General features: G+C 37.4%; 2 protein-coding genes across 2 annotated transcripts; both read right to left on the bottom strand.

Moving 5' to 3' along the window:
- Positions 1-1,885: 1,885 nt before the first annotated feature.
- Positions 1,886-12,168, bottom strand: LOC306938177 (uncharacterized protein). The gene is made up of 12 exons (XM_079522238.1): positions 11,895-12,168; positions 11,667-11,744; positions 11,323-11,360; positions 6,897-6,989; positions 5,558-5,596; positions 5,274-5,327; positions 4,090-4,116; positions 3,740-3,790; positions 2,887-2,919; positions 2,693-2,731; positions 2,117-2,445; positions 1,886-1,995 (listed from the first exon to the last, which is right to left on the bottom strand). The coding sequence occupies exons 2-11, from the start codon at positions 11,723-11,725 to the stop codon at positions 2,384-2,386; spliced, it is 495 nt and encodes a 164-aa protein (XP_079378364.1). The 5' UTR covers positions 11,726-11,744; positions 11,895-12,168; the 3' UTR covers positions 1,886-1,995; positions 2,117-2,383.
- A 527-nt stretch (positions 12,169-12,695) lies between these two features.
- On the bottom strand, positions 12,696-24,333 carry LOC306938173 (uncharacterized protein). Its single transcript, XM_079522233.1, has 15 exons — positions 24,263-24,333; positions 23,668-23,715; positions 20,753-20,800; positions 20,568-20,606; positions 18,828-18,881; positions 18,342-18,368; positions 17,279-17,563; positions 16,828-16,866; positions 16,544-16,597; positions 15,360-15,386; positions 15,010-15,060; positions 14,157-14,189; positions 13,969-14,007; positions 13,392-13,721; positions 12,696-13,270 (listed from the first exon to the last, which is right to left on the bottom strand). Exons 2-14 carry the CDS (start codon positions 23,681-23,683, stop codon positions 13,660-13,662), a joined length of 774 nt encoding a protein of 257 aa, XP_079378359.1. The 5' UTR covers positions 23,684-23,715; positions 24,263-24,333; the 3' UTR covers positions 12,696-13,270; positions 13,392-13,659.
- Between the last annotated feature and the right edge of the window lie 405 nt (positions 24,334-24,738).

The raw sequence follows: 24,738 nt of genomic DNA, 5'->3' as shown, positions 1-24,738 counted from the left end.
TAATTTCCCACAATCATCCATTTGTGTGTCTAAGATTACCATGTCCCTCTGCTTCTGTCCACTATAGGCACAGAAAGACAAAAAACACATCTTCAGGAGAAGAAACATATTTTTGAACCACACTGAAAGAAGTTCACATTTAAACTTTCTGAGTTTGCATTGCTAGTCTGAGTGTGTTGTCATTGTCAACCAGGACAATGTGCCCACTTACCTCCACTTGTAGGGTGTCCTGTGTCCAAATGTAGCCAAGCCAGTGCGTTTTGGTGAAAGTAGGCTAAATTAATCCTATTCCTAGCTCTTTTTTTCTGCTATACAGACATTCTTTATTGAATCTTAAAAGAAAGTAATATTTGCCTGTGAGGCCCAATCGTATTCCTAACACATTTATTTTGAGGTCTAAAGAAATCTATAAGCTATAGTCTATTTGCAGATTCTAGCAGCAGCTAATTGACAATTCACATGTCCTGCTGCACGGTGGTGAAAGAGTCTGAAGTCTGAAATCAATAAACCCGTGTAAGCAGCTGATTTGGGACCGGTCAAATGCAGGTTGTATTCAAAACAGTATACTCTGGCGCCGCCTAGTGACGGTGTCACGGTAGGTCTATGCTACCTACTCCAAATAATTTATCCCAACTGCAACGGGCAAGCTAGCCCTATAGAGCGTCGCAGCCCCGCCTCCTACCCTGGCCCAGGAAATGAAACCCAATGCATTATTCTCATAGACATTTCGTAAAGTATTTATTTAAAGACGGTTACGCCGCGGACAAAGCCAACTCGAGTCGTGACAACTTATGACAACACAAACAATATTTTGGACCAAACAAATAATTAGAAAGAAGAAAAAAACGGCAGGTTACAACACTTTTTTTGTTGTTTTTCTTCTTTCTAATTATTTGTTTGGTCCAAAATATTGTTTGTGTTGTCATGAGTTGTCACGACTCGAGTTGGCTTTGTCCGCGGCGTAACCGTCTTTAAATAAATACTTTACGAAATGTCTATGAGAATAATGCATTGGGTTTCATTTCCTGGGCCAGGGTAGGAGGCGGGGCTGCGACGCTCTATAGTCTACAAATTCAGGAATGTTTACTTTGAATTACAATCATTGTATGTGTTACAATGCAGATGTTCATCTCTAGTTTTGGTCAGTAGCTCAATATAGGCTGAACAAAGTCAGAAGTGTTAGACCCTATACTAATCAAACTATAGCCTAGTATTTATCTTGATGGTTAACAACTCAACTTCATTCAGTGTGATGCTTGAATTCCACACACTGATAGTGATAATACCTATAGCTGGGTAATAAACCTGTTTCCTGCCTGACGTTGCTGCTTCCTGAAAGTCTTTACAATACTTACAATACAATACTAATCAGACAAAAGTCATTACAATACTAATCAATCAAGACAACAACAAACCATTAGCAGTAGTTTATTTGTATAAATGTGCATCATGAAAATCGTAAAATCATTAAACAAATCTAATATTTGTGTTGGTCTAAGTCAAGATATTCCAACTGCAATACTACATTTGATTTGATTTGATTACAAAAAAATGAGAGCAAAAAAACAATATGACCAAAAATTGCAAATGCAAATGTAGACAGATGGCAACTTAATTTGTAGACCTGGCATCCTATAGCATGTATAGTTTCAATATACAGAGTACAGAGTGATTTTCTGATATAATAGTTTAGAGGATTAGGTTATTGGTTTACCTATGATCCTATTTCTATGCATTTGATGTATTGCGTCCTCGTGTTTTTCTTTGCTTACTGTAAATCGCTCTGGATTAAGAACGTCTGCTAAATGCCTGAATTGAAAAAAGGTATAGGCTGAAGCCATATAGCTTAATGCTGTATTGATTAACAATATAAAAAGGGTGTTCATTATTTTTTAATGACATGGTAATGAAAAATGTATAGTGCACAAAATATTTGGTGTTCTTGGGGAAACCTCAAGTCACTTTGTGTATACTGTACATGAAAGATTTTAAGAACTTTAGGAAGAAGTCAAGTGAGCATGATTTTGTCCAGATCTACTAATTTAGTCTCACCAGTCGCTACAAGTTGGATTAGAAGATGGATATACCAAAAAACTATTCCTATAAGCTAAACTACACCGCATCAAGGGTTTTATTGAGCAGGCCCTAAAATGATGATGCCCTTGATCGTGAGGAATTATTTGGGGTAATTCTGGTTCCGGTTTGGTGGTTCCGGCCTGATGACTATACAAACCAGTGACAAAGTTATTTCCGCTTCCGACCGGATCAGAAACCCGACAATTGTATTAATCCCAGGCTAGGTTTAGCCTATGTCATCATTTCTGTCGACATCCCCTACTTTGATTCTGAAATTACACAGGTGCAGCAGTACATGTAGTATCAGTCACTCGGCATTTCCCCCCAAGAGGCTGGTGGATTCAGGGGTGGAGCTGATGGAGCCTTGGGCTGGAAGAGTGAAGGAAAAGCAGAATTTAGTTGGTTGGTTTCTTTTTGGGCTAATTATTTGTTACAGTTTTGTCACTCTATTTCATTTTGTGATTTCAATCTCTTAAAATTAGGGATGAGACATTTTGGCCGATATCGATATCCAATATAAATAATTGCTGTTATGGCAGATATTCTAAATAAAATCATTCAGATTTTGATGCTAAAAACATATTGTCAAACCGTTTGGTTTAGACTAGAGTCTTACCTGAGTCGCTGGAATTGCTAGAAGTTTCACTCTTTCTTGCTGTAAATGTAGACAGTGTTGTATTATGTCGTACAAATTCCAAAAAGTATTTTTCTTTAGATTTTTTTTCTTTTGACTATGTTAGTGTTATGTTATTGTTGTTGTTGTTGTTATTATTATTATTATTATTAAAAAACAGGCACACATTATCATACCGTTCAGGTTCTTCATCTCGTCATCCTTTCTCTCTGGAAATATAAACAATGTTGTATTAGGTCAGGTCGTTTTTAGGATGAACATGGTTTTACATCATTTACCTCTACAGAAAATGTGAAACTGTTATATTAATTAATTTCAAAGATGCTACATTAGCATTGCAAATCATTATTTATTTAACTAAAATAGCGTCAATTTAGTAAAATAATCTGTGTGTGACAAGGCTGTTAGGATCATTAGGCAAAAGAGGCCTGAAAGTTGAGTGAAAGTCTCATATAGGAAGGTTTCTGTTTCAATCATTGCTGCCATTCTAAAGTGTCCTTGAGCAAGGCACTGAACTACCTACCAACTAATTTGTTGTAAGGTGTTCTGAGAGTTTTAACTTAAAACATAAATGTACATTTCCAGATCCCCAGGGTTAATAAGTGCGATGTTTCACCAGTGCTACTAGGGGAAATTGCTAAACAATATTCATACATTAATTTCCTCCATTGAGACTGAGAGGGAGCCAACACAAAGGAAAACGCAACTTGTTTCAGCGAGGAGTTCTAGTGGGATTTGCCAGACCAGTAAAAGTGGTTGTGCTTTAATACCATCTCTGTCAATGGTCTGATGTACAATATAAACTCCAAGCTCTATAATTTTTCCTTGTTGGTTTTATCTCTTGTTTCATCTGTATTTGCGTCTTGCTCTCTATGAAAAACTTAGTGAAAAGCAGCAATGTATTTTTGTTTCGTTTTTTGCTTTTCAAAGTGGAACCAGCATTCCTGGAGAGATATTTAATTTACTTCCTTGTACAATAGTCAACTTCAAAAACCAGTTCACACTGTGTGCAGTGTAATAAAATGAGACCTTTGTACAAGAGGCTGGTGGATTCAGGGGTGGAGCTGATGGAGCCTTGGGCTGGAAGAGTGAAGGAAAAGCAGCATTTAGTTGGTTGGTTTCTTTTTGGGCTAATTATTTGTTACAGTTTTGTCACTCTATTTCATTTTGTGATTTCAATCTCTTAAAATTAGGGATGAGACATTTTGTCCGATATCGATATCCAATATAAATAATTGCTGTTATGGCAGATAACCGATGTCGATATGATCTCATTCTTGAGTTAATAGTTGTCTTCCTTATGGAAAATAACTTTGTACTTGACATTTAATTAATCAAGTGAAGTGAAGTAAAAATGCAGGGATATAGAAAGTAATTACCAGAGTCCCTGCTGAACTCACTGGAATCTGCAAAGAAAAGGAAGAGTTAAACCATGAATGAGTTTTGCAGTGCTTAATGCACTCAGCTGGATCGAAATAAGCCCCTGGCCTAGGGCCTAGGGCTATCCTTTTAACAATCATTGTAAAACTGTACCACTGTACTAATTGCAAACTGTTAATAAAGTATTTTGTATTTTTGTATTGTATTTATTTATTCAGCACAATATAAAAAACAACACAGTGAACATATAAATATAAGAAGGGTAAAGTGCTAGGCTGAGGCAAAAAAGCCCAAGGGGCTTATACGAGGCCTCTACCTATGTAAATCAAACATGAAACATTGTACAAGAGATATAGAAGACATAATTGCAGTATATAAAACAAGAACAAAACAAAACAAAAAAAACAACAAGAACATGATTAGAATTATTGGTTATCTACATGATTAGAGAAAAGAAGAGATGATACAAAGAAATATAATGAAGTAATCTGGTCAATTAAGTGGGTCCTAAAGTTATGTTTGAAATTATTCAATGAAGTAGAATTCGATGAGATTGCTGTATAGGTGTTCCATAGCTGGGCCCCCCTGTATCTGATGGAGAACTGACACAGACCAGTACGGAACTTTGGGAGATGTAAATGATTTGCCTGTCTCGTATTGAAATGGTGCACATCACTGTTGAACTGGAAAAAGTCTTTACATGGCAAAGAAAATGAAACTGGCTGGAACAATACTTTGAAAATAAAGTTGCAGGTTTGGTATGTATTTAAATAAAAAATTGGTAAAATATTGAGTTGTTTGAAAAGAGGGGCAGAATGAGCAGACCAATCACTGTATGTGGCAATCCTGCAGAATCTTTTTTGCAGGATTGCCATTTTGATTGATTTAAACAATCAATCAAAAGTAACTGTGTACAGTGACAGTATATTTAGAAAAAAACAACAACATATGGCCATAAGTTCAACATTCACTCTCAAAATGGCAAAGAATCAATTATGTGATTTTGTACCTTACATTTTATTGTTTGTTTGTACTTGTCAATCATGAGTATCTTGTTTTTGAGAATACAACCATTCAAATCAGTTCTATTCTATTCAATAATACCGTTCGTATAATAAAGAATAATAATAAAGAAATGTCAATTTTGAAAAGGTAGAGAAGGGCAAACATGATCATACAGTACCTTTCCATTTCTTCTCCGTGTCAACCTCTTCCAGATCGCGTTCCCCTGCCAACCCTGAAAAAAGGGGGAAAAAACTGACAGTGAACAGACATGATCTGCCTTTCTTTCTTTATTTTGTAAACAAAACTGGATGGATGCAGATGAAATCCCTAAGTCGATATTCTAATTCCATACTGTATAAAAACCTGTATAGCAAAAAAATGTGTTTATTCTAAATAAAATCATTCAGATTTGTTATGCTAAAAACATATTGTCAAACCGTTTGGTTTAGACTAGAGTCTTACCTGAGTCCCTGGAATTGCTAGAAGTTTCACTCTTTCCTGCTGTAAATGTAGACAGTGTTGTATTATGTCAGTGTCGTGATCTTCATATATGGAGGCGTGGCGTGTCACAAAGCACATTATGGAGATCTAAGGGTCTTCATGATATACTTCATGATGTCACAAGGCATGACCATATATGGAGACGTGATGTCAAAAGGCGTGACAATGCTTATGGCATTGTAGAGAATCTTTTTATTTTCACTCAGGTTCATTTCACTTCCTCATTCATCATACTTGTCAAAAGTGTATTTGTTTGTGACAGTGCTATGAATTTCAAATCAAACTCTGCTGAATGGCTATAAGCAACATTTGGCAGAAATATTGTAGCATCATTTATCATTATGCTGAATCTCTTTACAGAAAAATCTATATTTATTGATTATCCAATAAAGGGCCGATTCATACTCCTATTTTAGAGCCGAATAAAAGTCGGTTCGGCTCTGTAGAGCCTACAATGTGACGTCATTTGAGGTTTGGGGGGGGCGGGTACCGTCCTAAAGTCGGCTCTTCGGTGCTACTGAAAATTTCTGACGAGCCGAAATCATTTCGGCACTACAGCGCCGAAACAGCGGTAAAATAGGAGTATGAATCGGCCCTTAGAATAATAGAAAAATATCTGAGGTCCGCACACTGGATGATGCTCCAAAACTGAAAATGTGTTTCCTTTACTACACCATTCTTCATCAACGTTTATACTCATACCCCCATGCCCCAACACTGTTACCTGCTAACCAGGGGACACTTCAACTTTACCATGACGGAATAATACCAAGAGAAATCAGAAAAGCATGCTGAAGTACATTATGTCTGAATTTTGAAATTAGATCATTGTAAAGCCTGTTGAGGTCCAGCCTGAACAAAAGGCACTGACTACAGTATAAAAATCCTTCTTTGACTGCATGATTAATTGATAGTAGTAGTAGTAGTAGTAGTAGTAGTACTACTACTACTACTACTACTACTACTACTACTACTACTACACACCACTACTTAGTGGTGTGTAATAGTATAGTAGCAGTAGTGAGAGCAAGCTTTACTCCTACATTGGTCTTGCTGAATCGCCCTTTCTTCTTCACGTCACCAGTTCTTTTAAGGACAGCATTGCTGGAAAGACACAATGGGAACGGACAGAGATGACCTGAAACTCTACTGTGATCCCAGAACAGAAACTTCTTCACAACGGAACATAATATGTTTAGTGGATTGTGTACTTTCTGTACAATTGTTCATTATTTTCGTGTATGAAGAAAATGATAGGATCATAGGATGTCATTCTTAGTGGCGATGCCGTCGTACGTACATTGTTCGTTGTTCTGGCGGCGGGTTGTCAGTGTGATGGTTCTGCTGCTTCTCCTTAGTGGACTCTGAGGTCCCGCACTCCTCCCCGGAACACCTGCAGAACCTCATTTTATCAATGTCATGTCACCCACACCACGTCACATCAACAATCACATAATAGCTGTATACTGTGTAGTGGCAGTTTTAGAATGCCAATTCTACTATTCAATAAGAACTATAATTGTATTCCATTCAGTCAAATAGGATGGACTATCACAAATACGCATTCGGACTGACCGACAGCTGTCACCTGACAGCTGTCACTATTGCCTCTACCTACTTGGGTGTGTTCTCAAATTAGTTGTTTCCTGCTTGCCTCCAACTATCTCCCATTTAGAGCAGTCTTTCTGTCAATCTAACAGCTGACTTGACTCCTCCATACTGTCAGCAAAGGTATACTTATTTGTGTGTCACCCTTATCTATAGCGCAGATCCTTATATGAACATTTTGTATAGCATCTCTGTTATCCCATTTAGAGTAGGTTCCTGTCTGTCAGCAAACACCATGAACAACACCATGAACGGAGATGCTGTAACACCACCTGTTATTATCTGTCCATGTCCTGTTGTATTTGAATAAAACACCTGTCACTGACTGTCAATTTGGGGGTGTGTGGTTGGGAAATAAAAGGGGGTTGGATGTCATTGATGAGGAGAGCTGTGGGAGAGTGCTGTTGGACTGTTAAACCATTCTGCTGTACTGAGATGATGGGAACGATGAATAAAGAACGAATTGACGATATGCCGGACTCCTTGTGTCGTGCCTTCGCCTCTGCTGATTGCCAATGATGGGACCTCATAATTTCCCTAACAAATGGTGTGTGAGCAGGGTATTGGCCAGACGGGTCATTGACAAATGACGCTATGTGAGCAGGGTATTTGGATCAGCGTTGGCCAGACGGGTCATTAACAAAGGACGCAGTGACGCAGGGCCGAAAAAAAAACCCGACGATTTTAAAGATGGGGGCAAGGCAGAGCCGAAAGAAACTTCGACAAGAAATGAGCGACGCACAGCAAAGGGAGGCGATTCTTCAACTCCAACTGGAGGACCAGAAAAAGCTAATCGACCAGGCAGTATCACGTGTGACACTCCTGGAACAAGAACTTCAAACTGCGGCGTTACTACTACACGCCAACACAACCAACCACCCGGACCAAGCCAACTACGCCGAAACAACCATTCCTGTCAACGATGAAGATGATAGCTACTACAACGACCAAGGAAGGGACACACAACTCCAAGTGTCCCTACCAAACAACAACTATTATGCCGACCGCAACCACAACAGAGACCAGCCAGAACCAGACTTTCAAATGACCAAACACAGAGGAAAAGAAATGACCAATCAACTGAGCGGCTTCCAGCTAGACCACATCAGCAAGCCTACCCCAAGACCAAGACAACACCCACCGCCGTGGGAAGCCTGGCGTAACCAGCCTGGCAACCCAGGACCATACCACAGCCGACCAGTGAGAGGACAAGTACAAACCCGAGCCAGGGTTGATGCTGTACTCCAGGAAAGGAAGGACAGAAGAAGACGGCAACTAAACCACGCACGCCACATGGGAGAGGATGAAGCCAGCGCAGCCAACACCATTCCTGTCAACGACTTGTGCTATTACTGCGGCCAGACAGGTCATATGAAACGTTGGTGTCCACTGAACCATGCGGCTGTATTACGGCGCACAGCAACGACGGGCCAGCAAATCAATTTTGGCTAAAGAAAACAAACTACGACAGGGTAAATACAATTGAAAATAACTAGATCTTTAGTTTGTAATTGGTAAATACAATTGAGAATAACTAGATCTTTAGTTTGTAATTTACCCTATGTGATTTAATCTATTTAGTCTTACATGTGCAAGTAGTGAACTACAAGAGTTTTGATAAACTACTAAAAATCTAATCTAAATTTTAATCTAACTAGACTCCAATCTAAAATTTGTAAAAGTATAGGCAAGAACAACAATGTTAGAAAATCCTAAAATAGGATGATAAGATATTGGAATTCATTTCCACGCACATGTACTGTACTAAAAGGACTCCTCATTGAACACCCCGTGCCCAAAATGGCAAGAGGGGGAGGGGTCATTGGTACAGCCTATGTGTGGGTTAGTTAAAAGGAATACATTTATAGTTTTGCAAATAAATTAACATGGATCTAAGTAATTATTCAAATCGTGAGTGTTTCAAGGTGTTAAAATCAATAGTGTGAAATCAATCATTTATGAGGGTTTAACAAGGTTAAACGTCTAATATTATTTTATCTCCTGTCAATTCTGGTATTTACTAGGTAGCACTAGGCCTTTAGTATAGAAAACAGAGAGAAAGGATTTATTTTCGGGGTGAGATCTGCAAAAAATCGAATCTAGTGAGCTTACGAAAGTTAAATAGTTCCTTTCTCTTCAAGGTTGAACGTCCTTTATCAGTATAGTAATACATGATATAAAGCAGTTTCGGGTTGAACGTCCCTTATCAGAAAGTCACTGGTATAAATATGAAATATTCTTTGGTTGAACGCTAACTTAAGTAATATAATACAGAAAATGTTGAACGAATGGAGATAATATTAAGACAAAGAGACCTCACCTTGGTCACATCAGTAACAGTTTAATTTGAATTAATTCGATATTGGAAAAAAAACAAATGTCTGATTGACAGCCTTCCTTTCTCTCTCTTTCTCTGTCCAGCTGGCAGAAGGGGGGGGGGGAGGAAAGGTATTTGTGCGTTTGTGTGTAACTGAGTTAAAAGTAGCAGAGAGCCTAAAATACAGGACGTGGTCATTATCAGTCTATTTATTTATTTATTTTCGGGTGTGAAAAACAGCCTGAGAGGGGACTAACAGTGGCCATAGTTTTGTTCAATGGAGAATATCCTAATGTTAAAGTTTTACCAGGTTAAAGTTTTAAAGTATTACATTATTTTAATTGTTGAGTGTTTAAATTCTATCCTAATATAATCCATTTCAATTATTTTAATTTGAGTTAAATCATTTCAGTTCATTTGGTTCTTAAACTAACTATTATAGGTATTTTGTAGTGTGGAATTACAAAGTTAAAAAATAGTATAGGGAAAGAAAAAAATATATAAATAGCAGATCTACAAGCTCTACTATCTTCTTAAATTTCTTCCTAAATTTAACTAGATGTGTTTACTATCTTCTAATTTAACTATAGATGTGTTTTTCTTGATTCTAGATGTGTCCAGTAATTTTTAAATTTCTTAATAGCGAAACCTTCTTTATCTGACCACTGTCATCAAACATGAATCTAGCCATACAGTTTTAATCATCAATATTTGTCATTCTAAAAATCTCCTGGGCCATGTAAATTAATAAGGTATCAATTTTCATATATAAAGCGGTGGATTGTAGTGGCAGTTTTAGAATGCCAATTCTACTATTCAATAAGAACTATAATTGTATTCCATTCAGTCAAATAGGATGGACTATCACAAATACGCATTCGGACTGACCGACAGCTGTCACCTGACAGCTGTCACTATTGCCTCTACCTACTTGGGTGTGTTCTCAAATTAGTTGTTTCCTGCTTGCCTCCAACTATCTCCCATTTAGAGCAGTCTTTCTGTCAATCTAACAGCTGACTTGACTCCTCCATACTGTCAGCAAAGGTATACTTATTTGTGTGTCACCCTTATCTATAGCGCAGATCCTTATATGAACATTTTGTATAGCATCTCTGTTATCCCATTTAGAGTAGGTTCCTGTCTGTCAGCAAACACCATGAACAACACCATGAACGGAGATGCTGTAACACCACCTGTTATTATCTGTCCATGTCCTGTTGTATTTGAATAAAACACCTGTCACTGACTGTCAATTTGGGGGTGTGTGGTTGGGAAATAAAAGGGGGTTGGATGTCATTGATGAGGAGAGCTGTGGGAGAGTGCTGTTGGACTGTTAAACCATTCTGCTGTACTGAGATGATGGGAACGATGAATAAAGAACGAATTGACGATATGCCGGACTCCTTGTGTCGTGCCTTCGCCTCTGCTGATTGCCAATGATGGGACCTCATAATTTCCCTAACAACTGTCTCAGGTCAAAGGGGGGTTGAATGTAATGGAGTAGCCCTGTCAGCTCATAAGCATAATATCTCCCCTGAGCCGATGTGAGATTTTCCTTTGCATGAGCGGTGGATGTTTGTTTTCCCGTGTATGGCAGACCATGGTTTAAATCCTGGGTGTTTCCTATATAAATGTAAACAGACACACATGCATACTGTGCACGTACGCGCGCACACACACACACACACACACACACACACACACACACACACAGTTCACCTCTCCAGTGAACTATTCTATTCATCATTGAGTTGAGGTGTGTTTGTTTCTTAAGTGTATACTGTGTATTGGTCAAACGTACCATTCACTTCACCAACCCCATTAAGCCTTGGTGACTTCCTGTGAACAAAAACAAGTGTAAGCAATTGTGTGTGTGTGTGTGTGTGTGTGTGTGTGTGTGTGTGTGTGTGTGTGTGTGTGTGTGTGTGTGTGTGTGTGTGTGTGTGTGTGTGTGTGTGTGTGTGTGTGTGTGTGTGCGCGCGCGTGTATTTTAAAGTTGTTTGGCTGGAATGGAAGTGCAGAAAGAAGACTTCATCAGTTACAGGGAGGATGCATTTAGGCCTACATCACCAGGTACACATGTATGGAGTGTCATCTTTATACTTGTCAGGTACAAATACATGGGGTGTAATTGTCTAGGCCTACCTTGTAATCATCCTTACTAATTTCCCACAATCATCCATTTGTGTGTCTAAGATTACCATGTCCCTCTGCTTCTGTCCACTATAGGCACAGAAAGACAAAAAACACATCTTCAGGAGAAGAAACATATTTTTGAACCACACTGAAAGAAGTTCACAGTTAAACTTTCTGAGTTTGCTTTGCTAGTCTGAGTGTGTTGTCATTGTCAACCAGGACAATGTGCCCACTTACCTCCAATTGTAGGGTGTCCAAATGTAGCCAAGCCAGTGCGTTTTGGTGAAAAGTATATAGTAGGCTAAATTAATCCTATTCCTAGCTCTTTCTTTCTGCTATACAGACCTTCTTTATTGAATCTTGAATCTTAAAAGAAAGTAATATTTGCCTGTAAGGCCCAATCGTATTCCTAACACATTTATGTTGAGGTCTAAATAAATCTATAAGCTATAGTCTATTTGCAGATTCTAGCAGCAGCTAATTGACAATTCACATGTCCTGCTGCACGGTGGCGAAAGAGTCTGAAGTCTGAAATCAATAAACCCGTGTAAGCAGCTGATTTGGGACCGGTCAAATGGAGGTTGTATTCAAAACAGTATACTCTGGCGCCGCCTAGTGACGGTGTCACGGTAGGTCTATGCTACCTACTCCAAATAATTTATCCAACGGCAACGGGCAAGCTAGCCCGGCTATAGTCTACAAATTCAGGAATGTTTGAATTACAATCATTGTATGTGTTACAATGCAGATGTTCATCTCTAGTTTTGGTCAGTAGCTCAATATAGGCTGAACAAAGTCAGAAGTGTTAGACCCTATACTATTAAACTATAGCCTAGTATTTCTCTTGATGGTTAACAACTCAACTTCATTCAGTGTGATGCTTGAATTCCACACACTGATAGTGATAATACCTATAGCTGGGTAATAAACCTGTTTCCTGCCTGACGTTGCTGCTTCCTGAAAGTCTTTACAATACATACAATACTAATCAGACAAAAGTCATTACAATACTAATCAATCAAGACAACAACAAACCATTAGCAGTAGTTTATTTGTATAAAAGTGCATCATGAAAATCGTAAAATCATTAAACAAATCTAATATTTGTGTTGGTCTAAGTCAAGATATTCCAACTGCAATACTACATTTGATTTGATTTGATTACAAAAAAATGAGAGCAAAAAAACAATATGACCAAAAATTGCAAATGCAAATGTAGACAGATGGCAACTTAATTTGTAGACCTGGCATCCTATAGCATGTATAGTTTCAATATACAGAGTACAGAGTGATTTTCTGATATAATAGTTTAGAGGATTAGGTTATTGGTTTACCTATGATCCTATTTCTATGCATTTGATGTATTGCGTCCTCGTGTTTTTCTTTGCTTACTGTAAATCGCTCTGGATTAAGAACGTCTGCTAAATGCCTGAATTGAAAAAAGGTATAGGCTGAAGCCATATAGCTTAATGCTGTATTGATTAACAATATAAAAAGGGTGTTCATTATTTTTTAATGTCGGTAATGAAAAATGTATAGTGCACAAAATATTTGGTGTTCTTGGGGAAACCTCAAGTCACTTTGTGTATACTGTACATGAAAGATTTTAAAAACTTTAGGAAGAAGTCAAGTGAGCATGATTTTGTCCAGATCTACTAATTTAGTCTCACCAGTCGCTACAAGTTGGATTAGAAGATGGATATACCAAAAAACTATTCCTATAAGCTAAACTACACCGCATCAAGGGTTTTATTGAGCAGGCCCTAAAATTATGATGCCCTTGATCGTGAGGAATTATTTGGGGGTAATTCTGGTTCCGGTTTGGTGGTTCCGGCCTGATGACTATACAAACCAGTGACAAAGTTATTTCCGCTTCCGACCGGATCAGAAACCCGACAATTGTATTAATCCCAGGCTAGGTTTAGCCTATGTCATCATTTCTGTCGACATCCCCTACTTTGATTCTGAAATTACACAGGTGCAGCAGTACATGTAGTATCAGTCACTCGGCATTTCCCCCCAAGAGGCTGGTGGATTCAGGGGTGGAGCTGATGGAGCCTTGGGCTGGAAGAGTGAAGGAAAAGCAGAATTTAGTTGGTTGGTTTCTTTTTGGGCTAATTATTTGTTACAGTTTTGTCACTCTATTTCATTTTGTGATTTCAATCTCTTAAAATTAGGGATGAGACATTTTGGACGATATCGATATCCAATATAAATAATTGCTGTTATGGCAGATATTCTAAATAAAATCATTCAGATTTTGATGCTAAAAACATATTGTCAAACCGTTTGGTTTAGACTAGAGTCTTACCTGAGTCGCTGGAATTGCTAGAAGTTTCACTCTTTCTTGCTGTAAATGTAGACAGTGTTGTATTATGTCGTACAAATTCCAAACAGTATTTTTCTTTAGATTTTTTTTCTTTTGACTATGTTAGTGTTATGTTATTGTTGTTGTGGTTATTATTATTATTATTAAAAAACAGGCACACATTATCATACCGTTCAGGTTCTTCATCTCGTCATCCTTTCTCTCTGGAAATATAAACAATGTTGTATTAGGTCAGGTCGTTTTTAGGATGAACATGGTTTTACATCATTTACCTCTACAGAAAATGTGAAACTGTTATATTAATTCATTTCAAAGATACTACATTAGCATTGCAAATCATTATTTATTTAACTACAATAGCGTCAATTTAGTAAAATAATCTGTGTGTGGCAAGGCTGTTAGGATCATTAGGCAAAAGAGGCCTGAAAGTTGAGTGAAAGTCTCATATAGGAAGGTTTCTGTTTCAATCATTGCTGCCATTCTAAAGTGTCCTTGAGCAAGGCACTGAACTACCTACCAACTAATTTGTTGTAAGGTGTTCTGAGAGTTTTAACTTAAAACATAAATGTACATTTCCAGATCCCCAGGGTTAATAAGTGCGATGTTTCACCAGTGCTACTAGGGGAAATTGCTAAACAATATTCATATATTAATTTCCTCCATTGAGACTGAGAGGGAGCCAACACAAAGGAAAACGCAACTTGTTTCAGCGAGGAGTTCTAGTGGGATTTGCCAGACCAGTAAAAGTGGTTGTGCTTTAATACCATCTCTGTCAATGGTCTGATGTACAATATAAACTCCAAGCTCTATAATTTTTCCTTGTTGGTTTTATCTCTTGTTTCATCTGTATTTGCGTCTTGCTCTCTATGAAAAACGTAGTGAAAAGCAGCAATGTATTTTTGTTTCGTTTTTTGCTTTTCAAAGTGGAACCAGCATTCCTGGAGAGATATTTAATTTACTTCCTTGTACAATAGTCAACTTCAAAAACCAGTTCACACTGTGTGCAGTGTAATAAAATGAGACCTTTGTACAAGAGGCTGGTGGATTCAGGGGTGGAGCTGATGGAGCCTTGGGCTGGAAGAGTGAAGGAAAAGCAGCATTTAGTTGGTTGGTTTCTTTTTGGGCTAATTATTTGTTACAGTTTTGTCACTCTATTTCATTATGTGATTTCAATCTCTTAAAATTAGGGATGAGACATTTTGTCCGATATCGATATCCAATATAAATAATTGCTGTTATGGCAGATAACCGATGTCGATATGATCTCATTCTTGAGTTAATAGTTGTCTTCCTTATGGAAAATAACTTTGTACTTGACATTTAATTAATCAAGTGAAGTGAAGTAAAAATGCAGGGATATAGAAAGTAATTACCAGAGTCCATGCTGAACTCACTGGAATCTGCAAAGAAAAGGAAGAGTTAAACCATGAATGAGTTTTGCAGTGCTTAATGCACTCAGCTGGATCGAAATAAGCCCCTGGCCTAGGGCCTAGGGTTATCCTTTTAACAATCATTGTAAAACTGTACCACTGTACTAATTGCAAACTGTTAATAAAGTATTTTGTATTTTTGTATTGTATTTATTTATTCAGCACAATATAAAAAACAACACAGTGAACATATAAATATAAGAAGGGTAAAGTGCTAGGCTGAGGCAAAAAAGCCCAAGGGGCTTATACGAGGCCTCTACCTATGTAAATCAAACATGAAACATTGTACAAGAGATATAGAAGACATAATTGCAGTATATAAAACAAGAACAAAACAAAACAAAAAAAACAACAAGAACATGATTAGAATTATTGGTTATCTACATGATTAGAGAAAAGAAGAGATGATACAAAGAAATATAATTAAGTAATCTGGTCAATTAAGTGGGTCCTAAACTTATGTTTGAAATTATTCAATGAAGTAGAATTCGATGAGATTGCTGTATAGGTGTTCCATAGCTGGGCCCCCCTGTATCTGATGGAGAACTGACACAGACCAGTACGGAACTTTGGGAGATGTAAATGATTTGCCTGTCTCGTATTGAAATGGTGCACATCACTGTTGAACTGGAAAAAGTCTTTACATGGCAAAGAAAATTAAACTGGCTGGAACAATACTTTGAAAATAAAGTTGCAGGTTTGGTATGTATTTAAATAAAAAATTGGTAAAATATTGAGTTGTTTGAAAAGAGGGGCAGAATGAGCAGACCAATCACTGTATGTGGCAATCCTGCAGAATCTTTTTTGCAGGATTGCCATTTTGATTGATTTAAACAATCAATCAAAAGTAACTGTGTACAGTGACAGTATATTTAGAAAAAAACAACAACATATGGCCATAAGTTCAACATTCACTCTCAAAATGGCAAAGAATCAATTATGTGATTTTGTACCTTACATTTTATTGTTTGTTTGTACTTGTCAATCATGAGTATCTTGTTTTTGAGAATACAACCATTCAAATCAGTTCTATTCTATTCAACAATACCATTCGTATAATAAAGAATAATAATAAAGAAATGTCAATTTTGAAAAGGTAGAGAAGGGCAAACATGATCATACAGTACCTTTCCATTTCTTCTCCGTGTCAACCTCTTCCAGATCGCGTTCCCCTGCCAACCCTGAAAAAAGGGGGAAAAAACTGACAGTGAACAGACATGATCTGCCTTTCTTTATTTATTTTGTAAACAAAACTGGATGGATGCAGATGAAATCCCTAAGTCGATATTCTAATTCCATACTGTATAAAAACCTGTATAGCAAAAAAAAAAGTTTATTCTAAATAAAATCATTCCGATTTTTTATGCTAAAAACATATTGTCAAACCGTTTGGTTTAGACTAGAGTCTTACCTGAGTCGCTGGAATTGCTAGAAGTTTCACTCTTTCCTGCTGTAAATGTAGACAGTGTTGTATTATGTCAGTGTCGTGATCTTCATATATGGAGGCGTGGCGTGTCACAAAGCACATTATGGAGATCTAAGGGTCTTCATGATATACTTCATGATGTCACAAGGCATGACCATATATGGAGACGTGATGTCAAAAGGCGTGACCATATATGGAGACGTGATGTCACGAGGCATGACCATATATGGAGGCATGGGTGGGTGACGGACGGGAGATGCACGTTTTAGAATAGATGAAATAAAATAAACAAAAACTTGCGAGAAGTTGCGAGTCTCCATTTTAACATCTAATGAAGTAAAATGCCTCTGTTTTTTGTACATACTCATGAAACACTCCCTTGACATGTGAAGATTAAGCAAATTATTCAACGTCAAAATGAAAACAATCATCTCACCCCAATCCTGGTTCTTGCGAGTGTTGGTCGCAGGGTGTATCACCTCACAGCTGTATTTGGCAGAGTCACTTCTTAAAATCTCCACTCGATTCATGATCTGGTAAGTGCCGTCGCCGTTGGGTCGAACACCTGTGGTGCTCATGCCGTCCAGTCGATCCACCACCTTCCCATCTCTCCTGATGGTCAGGGTAACTTCTTTGGGGAAGAAGTCTGTTGCCAGGCAGTGTAAAATGATGGAGGTCGGATTCTTGCTCTTCTTGGCATACACATGGAGCACTGGTGGTTCTGAGACGCCATGAGGACAAATTTGAGTTTTGAGTAGATGCATAGGCTTATGGCATTGTAGAGAATCTTTTTATTTTCACTCAGGTTCATTTCACTTCCTCATTCATCATACTTGTCAAAAGTGTATTTGTTTGTGACAGTGCTATGAATTTCAAATCAAACTCTGCTGAATGGCTATAAGCAACATTTGGCAGAAATATTGTAGCATCATTTATCATTATGCTGAATCTCTTTACAGAAAAATCTATATTTATTGATTATCCAATAAAACATTAGGGATGCTCCAACCAAATCAGTGTTCCTATTCCACTGTCATCTAGTCAGAGCACATTTTAACATTCTTTTGAAAACTGTTACACTAATAAAGTTTATTATTATTTGATATTTTAGTCTTTTGGTGTATCCGTCCTTAGTGGTACCTGTAGCGCATATTGAGCTGCATGTACTTGTACACACAAACACAATGTATGAAAGATGTTAATAATGTAAACTAATACTCACTGTTCTTAAAACTGATATCCTCTTCCTCGTAACCAACAAAAACAGTTTTGTCACTCTATTTCATTTTGTGATTTCAATCTCTTAAAATTAGGGATGAGACATTTTGGCCGATATCGATATCCAATATAAATAATTGCTGTTATGGCAGATAACCGATGTCGATATGATCTCATTCTTGAGTTAATAGTTGTCTTCCTTATGGAAAATAACTTTGTACTTGACATTTAATTAATCAAGTGAAGTGAAGTAAAAATGCAGGGATATAGAAAGTAATTACCAGAGTCCCTGCTGAACTCACTGGAATCTGCAAAGAAAAGGAAGAGTTAAACCATGAATGAGTTTTGCAGTGCTTAATGCACTCAGCTGGATCGAAATAAGCCCCTGGCCTAGGGCCTAGGGTTATCCTTTTAACAATCATTGTAAAACTGTACCACTGTACTAATTGCAAACTGTTAATAAAGTATTTAAACAATCAATCAAAAGTAACTGTGTACAGTGACAGTATATTTAGAAAAAAAACAACAACATATGGCCAAAAGTTCAACATTCACTCTCAAAATGGCAAAGAATCAATTATGTGATTTTGTACCTTACATTTTATTGTTTGTTTGTACTTGTCAATCATGAGTATCTTGTTTTTGAGAATACAACCATTCAAATCAGTTCTATTCTATTCAACAATACCGTTCGTATAATAAAGAATAATAATAAAAAAATGTCAATTTTGAAAAGGTAGAGAAGGGCAAACATGATCATACAGTACCTTTCCATTTCTTCTCCGTGTCAACCTCTTCCAGATCGCGTTTCTCTGCCAACCCTGAAAAAAGGGGGAAAAAACTGACAGTGAACAGACATGATCTGCCTTTCTTTATTTATTTTGTAAACAAAACTGGATGGATGCAGATGAAATCCCTAAGTCGATATTGATAGATAAATTCTGACATGTTGTTTACACGTCATGTCAAGTTGGCCATTCCATCATATTCTGTTGCTCAACACATATAGAACTTTGGGCCCAGACCGTGTTCCATATAGGTCATATTTTGTCATCTCCCATATCATAATTTTACTCTTGGCCTACTGCCTGTTTACTCCGGGTTGTTCTTCTTATCATCATAAATGTCATGTCATCCATGTTTATGGCCAAAATATGTTTTCATCTGTCCCATTTAATATCTTGTTGACTCCTTATTCGGTCTCCATACTGTCTGTCCCCAGGCAAGTTAACTAGCATACTGAGAGGTCTATTTTGATTTGAGACTACATGCATTTGACCTTGATGCCTAGTGAGAAAGTAGATAGCAGGCCATTTCTCTCTGTCGAAGAGTTCACAGCAAGCAGGGAAAGAATGTTATCTTCAGGTTGCCATAGCAACGCCAGCCTCTGTGCTTTCCCGGTCTATGGTCATCAATGACTGAACCAAGGAAGATGTCACGATACCAGTCTCATCATCCATGCTGGTCCAATGAGTGCTCGACAACGAGCACCACCGTGGGACATTGCGGAAATGAACTATCTCAAGCCAATGAACAGTTTATCAACAACTGACGTCAGATGCAGTATAAGCCAGGAAGATGCTGAGGGGCAGTTCGGATCCATATTGGAACAATTGAATACTCTAAATTATAGTGATGTATTGTACTATTATTATTATTATCTGAACCATGTAGCACATTCTCTATGTAAATTGACTTTATTACCTACTAAAAATTACAGTTAAAACCTTAAACTTCCTCTCAGAACTTTATTTCGTCTGTCTCCAATTCGTTTTTAAGGTATCCTTCTATTTTTTATGGTAGAGTGACTGTCATTCAAGATTTAAAGGGCTACTCACTCATTTTTAAGGTAAATACAGCACGGTATTTGGTCTCCCTGCTGGGTTATTGAAGATATATATATTTACAGTCCTTTCTAATTAGCATTACAGAATAGATATAATTTATTTTTATCCATTAATACGATCCTTGGGGTCGCCGGAATTTTATTTCCATCAATTGGTCGATCGAGCCGGATTCAGAACCCTGCAAGTGTTAATCACTAGACAGGGGGACAGAAAAAAGAATCAGTTTTTTTTCCAAATTTACAGTTTTTTTTTCCCCATTTTTTTTTAACTTCCTCTCAGAACTTTATTTCGTCTGTCTCCAATTCGTTTTTAAGGTATCCTTCTATTTTTTATGGTAGAGTGACTGTCATTCAAGATTTAAAGGGCTACTCACTCATTTTTAAGGTAAATACAGCACGGTATTTGGTCTCCCTGCTGGGTTATTGAAGATATATATATTTACAGTCCTTTCTAATTAGCATTACAGAATAGATATAATTTATTTTTATCCATTAATACGATCCTTGGGGTCGCCGGAATTTTATTTCCATCAGATATTCTAATTCCATACTGTATAAAAACCTGTATAGCAAAAAAAAAGAAGTTTATTCTAAATAAAATCATTCAGATTTTTTATGCTAAAAACATATTGTCAAACCGTTTGGTTTAGACTAGTCTTACCTGAGTCGCTGGAATTGCTAGAAGTTTCACTCTTTCCTGCTGTAAATGTAGACAGTGTTGTATTATGTCATACAAATTCCAAACAGTATTTTTCTTTAGAAAATGTGAAACTTGACTATGTTAGTGTTATGTTATTGTTGTTGTTGTTGTTATTATTATTAAAAAACAGGCACACATTATCATACCATTCAGGTTCTTCATCTCGTCCCCAAGACTGCCTTCCTCTGCCAACCCTGCCAAGATGACAAATTGAGACACTGAAGACTGAACAGACTTGTTTAATTGCCTTTCTTTCTTTATTTTGTAAACAAAGCTGGATGGATGCAGATGAAACCTATAGCAATAATCTATTTTTTATTATAAACACATTTGTTTATATTACTCCTCCAGATTCTGTCCAAAAATCACCACCAGGAGGCCACAACCTGACCTGGCCTGGTGGAGACCTGTGCCATCTAGTTCTGAATAAAACAATTCTGATTTTGATCCTAAAAGCATATTGTCATAGCATTTTGGTTTAGAGTATTACCTGAGTCCTTGGAATTGCTAGAAGTTTTAGTCTTTCTCTCTGGAAATATAAACAATGTTGTATTAGGTCAGGTCGTTTTTAGGATGAACATGGTTTTACATCATTTACCTCTACAGAAAATGTGAAACTGTTATATTAATTAATTTCAAAGATGCTACATTAGCATTGCAAATCATTACTTCTTAGATACAATAGCGTCAATTTAGTAAAATAATCTGTGTGGCAAGGCTGTTAGGATCATTAGGCAAAAGAGGCCTGAAAGTTGAGTGAAAGTCTCATATAGGAAGGTTTCTGTTTCAATCATTGCTGCCATTCTAAAGTGTCCTTGAGCAAGGCACTGAACTACCTACCAACTAATTTGTTGTAAGGTGTTCTGAGAGTTTTAACTTAAAACATAAATGTACATTTCCAGATCCCCAGGGTTAATAAGTGCGATGTTTCACCAGTGCTACTAGGGGAAATTGCTAAACAATATTCATATATTAATTTCCTCCATTGAGACTGAGCCAACACAAAGGAAACGCAACTTGTTTCAGCGAGGAGTTCTAGTGGGATTTGCCAGACCAGTAAAAGTGGTTGTGCTTTAATACCATCTCTGTCAATGGTCTGATGTACAATATAAACTCCAAGCTCTATAATTTTTCCTTTTTGGTTTTATCTCTTGTTTCATCTGTATTTGCGTCTTGCTCTCTATGAAAAACTTAGTGAAAAGCAGCAATGTATTTTTGTTTCGTTTTTTGCTTTTCAAAGTGGAACCAGCATTCCTGGAGAGATATTTAATTTACTTCCTTGTACAATAGTCAACTTCAAAAACCAGTTCCTGATAATGACTGAGAGAGAGAGAGAGAGAGAGAGAGAGAGAGAGAGAGAGAGAGAGAGAGAGAGAGAGAGAGAGAGAGAGAGAGAGAGAGAGAGAGAGAGACTGGTTTCCCATGTGACCTATAATCACACTGTGTGCTGTGTGCAGTGTAATAAAATGAGACCTTTGTACAAGAGGCTGGTGGATTCAGGGGTGGAGCTGATGGAGCCTTGGGCTGGAAGAGTGAAGGAAAAGCAGCATTTAGTTGGTTGGTTTCTTTTTGGGCTAATTATTTGTTACAGTTTTGTCACTCTATTTCATTTTGTGATTTCAATCTCTTAAAATTAGGGATGAGACATTTTGGCCGATATCGATATCCAATATAAATAATTGCTGTTATGGCAGATAACCGATGTCGATATGATCTCCTTCTTGAGTTAATAGTTGTCTTCCTTATGGAAAATAACTTTGTACTTGACATTTAATTAATCAAGTGAAGTGAAGTAAAAATGCAGGGATATAGAAAGTAATTACCAGAGTCCCTGCTGGACTCACTGGAACCTGCAAAGAAAAGGAAGAGTTAAACCATGAATGAGTTTTGCAGTGCTTAATGCACTCAGCTGGATCGAAATAAGCCCCTGGCCTAGGGCCTAGGGTTATCCTTTTAACAATCATTGTAAAACTGTACCACTGTACTAATTGCAAACTGTTAATAAAGTATTTAAACAATCAATCAAAAGTAACTGTGTACAGTGACAGTATATTTAGAAAAAAACAACAACATATGGCCATAAGTTCAACATTCACTCTCAAAATGGCAAAGAATCAATTATGTGATTTTGTACCTTACATTTTATTGTTTGTTTGTACTTGTCAATCATGAGTATCTTGTTTTTGAGAATACAACCATTCAAATCAGTTCTATTCTATTCAACAATACCGTTCGTATAATAAAGAATAATAATAAAGAAATGTCAATTTTGAAAAGGTAGAGAAGGGCAAACATGATCATACAGTACCTGTCGATTCTGTGTCAACCTCTGCCAGATCGCGTCTTTCCAACCCTGAAAAAAGGGGGAAAAACTGACAGTGAACAGACATGTTGATCTGCCTTTCTTTCTTTATTTTGTAAACAAAGCTGAATGGATGCAGATGAAACCTATAGCAATAATCTATTTTTTATTATAAACACATTTGTTTATATTACTCCTCCAGATTCTGTCCAAAAATCACCACCAGGAGGCCACAACCTGACCTGGCCTGGTGGAGACCTGTGCCATCTAGTTCTGAATAAAACAATTCTGATTTTGATCCTAAAAGCAAATAGTCAACTTCAAAAACCAGTTCCTGATAATGACTGAGAGAGAGAGAGAGAGAGAGAGAGAGAGAGAGAGAGAGAGAGAGAGACTGGTTTCCCACGTGACCTATAATCACACTGTGTGCAGTGTAATAAAATGAGACCTTTGTACTCTCATATCTTTGATATGACAGCCATAACCAGTTTCTTTGTTTGAGACTTGTAATTTCTATGAAGTTTTACTTTCTGTGTTACATTGCTGTATAGCTTCAGGTCTTGACTTTTTAAGCACACTGCTTTGCTAGAAGTTTCACTCTTTCTTGCTGTAAATGTAGACAGTGTTGTATTATGTCATACAAATTCCAAACAGTATTTTTCTTTAGAAAATGTGAAACTTGACTATGTTAGTGTTATGTTATTGTTGTTGTTGTTGTTGTTGTTATTATTATTAAAAAACAGGCACACATTATCATACCGTTCAGCTTCTTCATCTCGTCATCCCCAAGACCTTCCTCTGCCAACCCTGCCAAGATGACAAATTGAGACACTGAACAGACTTGTTTAATTGCCTTTCTTTCTTTATTTTGTAAACAAAGCTGGATGGATGCAGATGAAACCTATAGCAATAATACATTTTTTATTATAAACACGTTTTTTCATATTACTCCTCCAGATTCTGTCCAAAAATCACCACCAGGAGGCCACAACCTGACCTGGCCTGGTGGAGACCTGTGCCATCTAGTTCTGAATAAAACTATTCTGATTTTGATCCTAAAAGCATATTGTCATAGCATTTTGGTTTCCCACGTGACCTATAATCACACTGTGTGCAGTGTAATAAAATGAGACCTTTGTACTCATCTCATATCTTTGATATGACAGCCATAACCAGTTTCTTTGTTTGAGACTTGTAATTTCTATGAAGTTTTACTTTCTGTGTTACATTGCTGTATAGCTTCAGGTCTTGGCTTTTTAAGCACACTGTTAGTGTTAGTTACTCATAGTCATAACTTTAAAGAGAAGCCGCTACTAAGCAGAAAAATAGAAAGTTGTTTTAAAATGAGCCCAACCTTGTCTTTTCTTCACACAGTAGATCACAGCAGCCACTAAGAGTCCCAGCAAAACACCAACACCAACACCAACACCAACTCCGATCCAGAGTCCAGAGTCGTCGGTGGCGTCTAAAACCAAGACAGGATTGTGTAATTACATGACATGGTTTATTGATAACATTTTCCAGAACTTGCTCTAACCAGGCATGCATGCTCAGTAACATACCCTACAACCAGTAAGACGCCCTGAGGGCGAGAAGCGACCTCACTTGTGTGCACACATCCGCCTGGATGATGGCAGACTGCTGGGCGAGCGCTGGCGCTTTGGCATGGGGGGTCAGATCAACATTATGGAATTCATTCTGTACTGGCCATATTGGAGCGTGTCTTGAGTGTACAGGGTTTGATGAGGTCAGATCAACATATGGAATGTCAGAACAGGAAGGACGGGTGGGAAAGGATCAACTTCAGCATTGTGATTGTAGCCGTTGTTT

The sequence above is a fragment of the Electrona antarctica genome (assembly GCF_951216825.1).
Source record: "Electrona antarctica genome assembly, chromosome: 15".
In the NCBI taxonomy this organism is placed as follows: domain Eukaryota; kingdom Metazoa; phylum Chordata; class Actinopteri; order Myctophiformes; family Myctophidae; genus Electrona; species Electrona antarctica.
The sequence above is the reverse complement of the archived record's forward strand: the minus strand, read 5'-3'. Positions and strand labels throughout refer to the sequence as shown.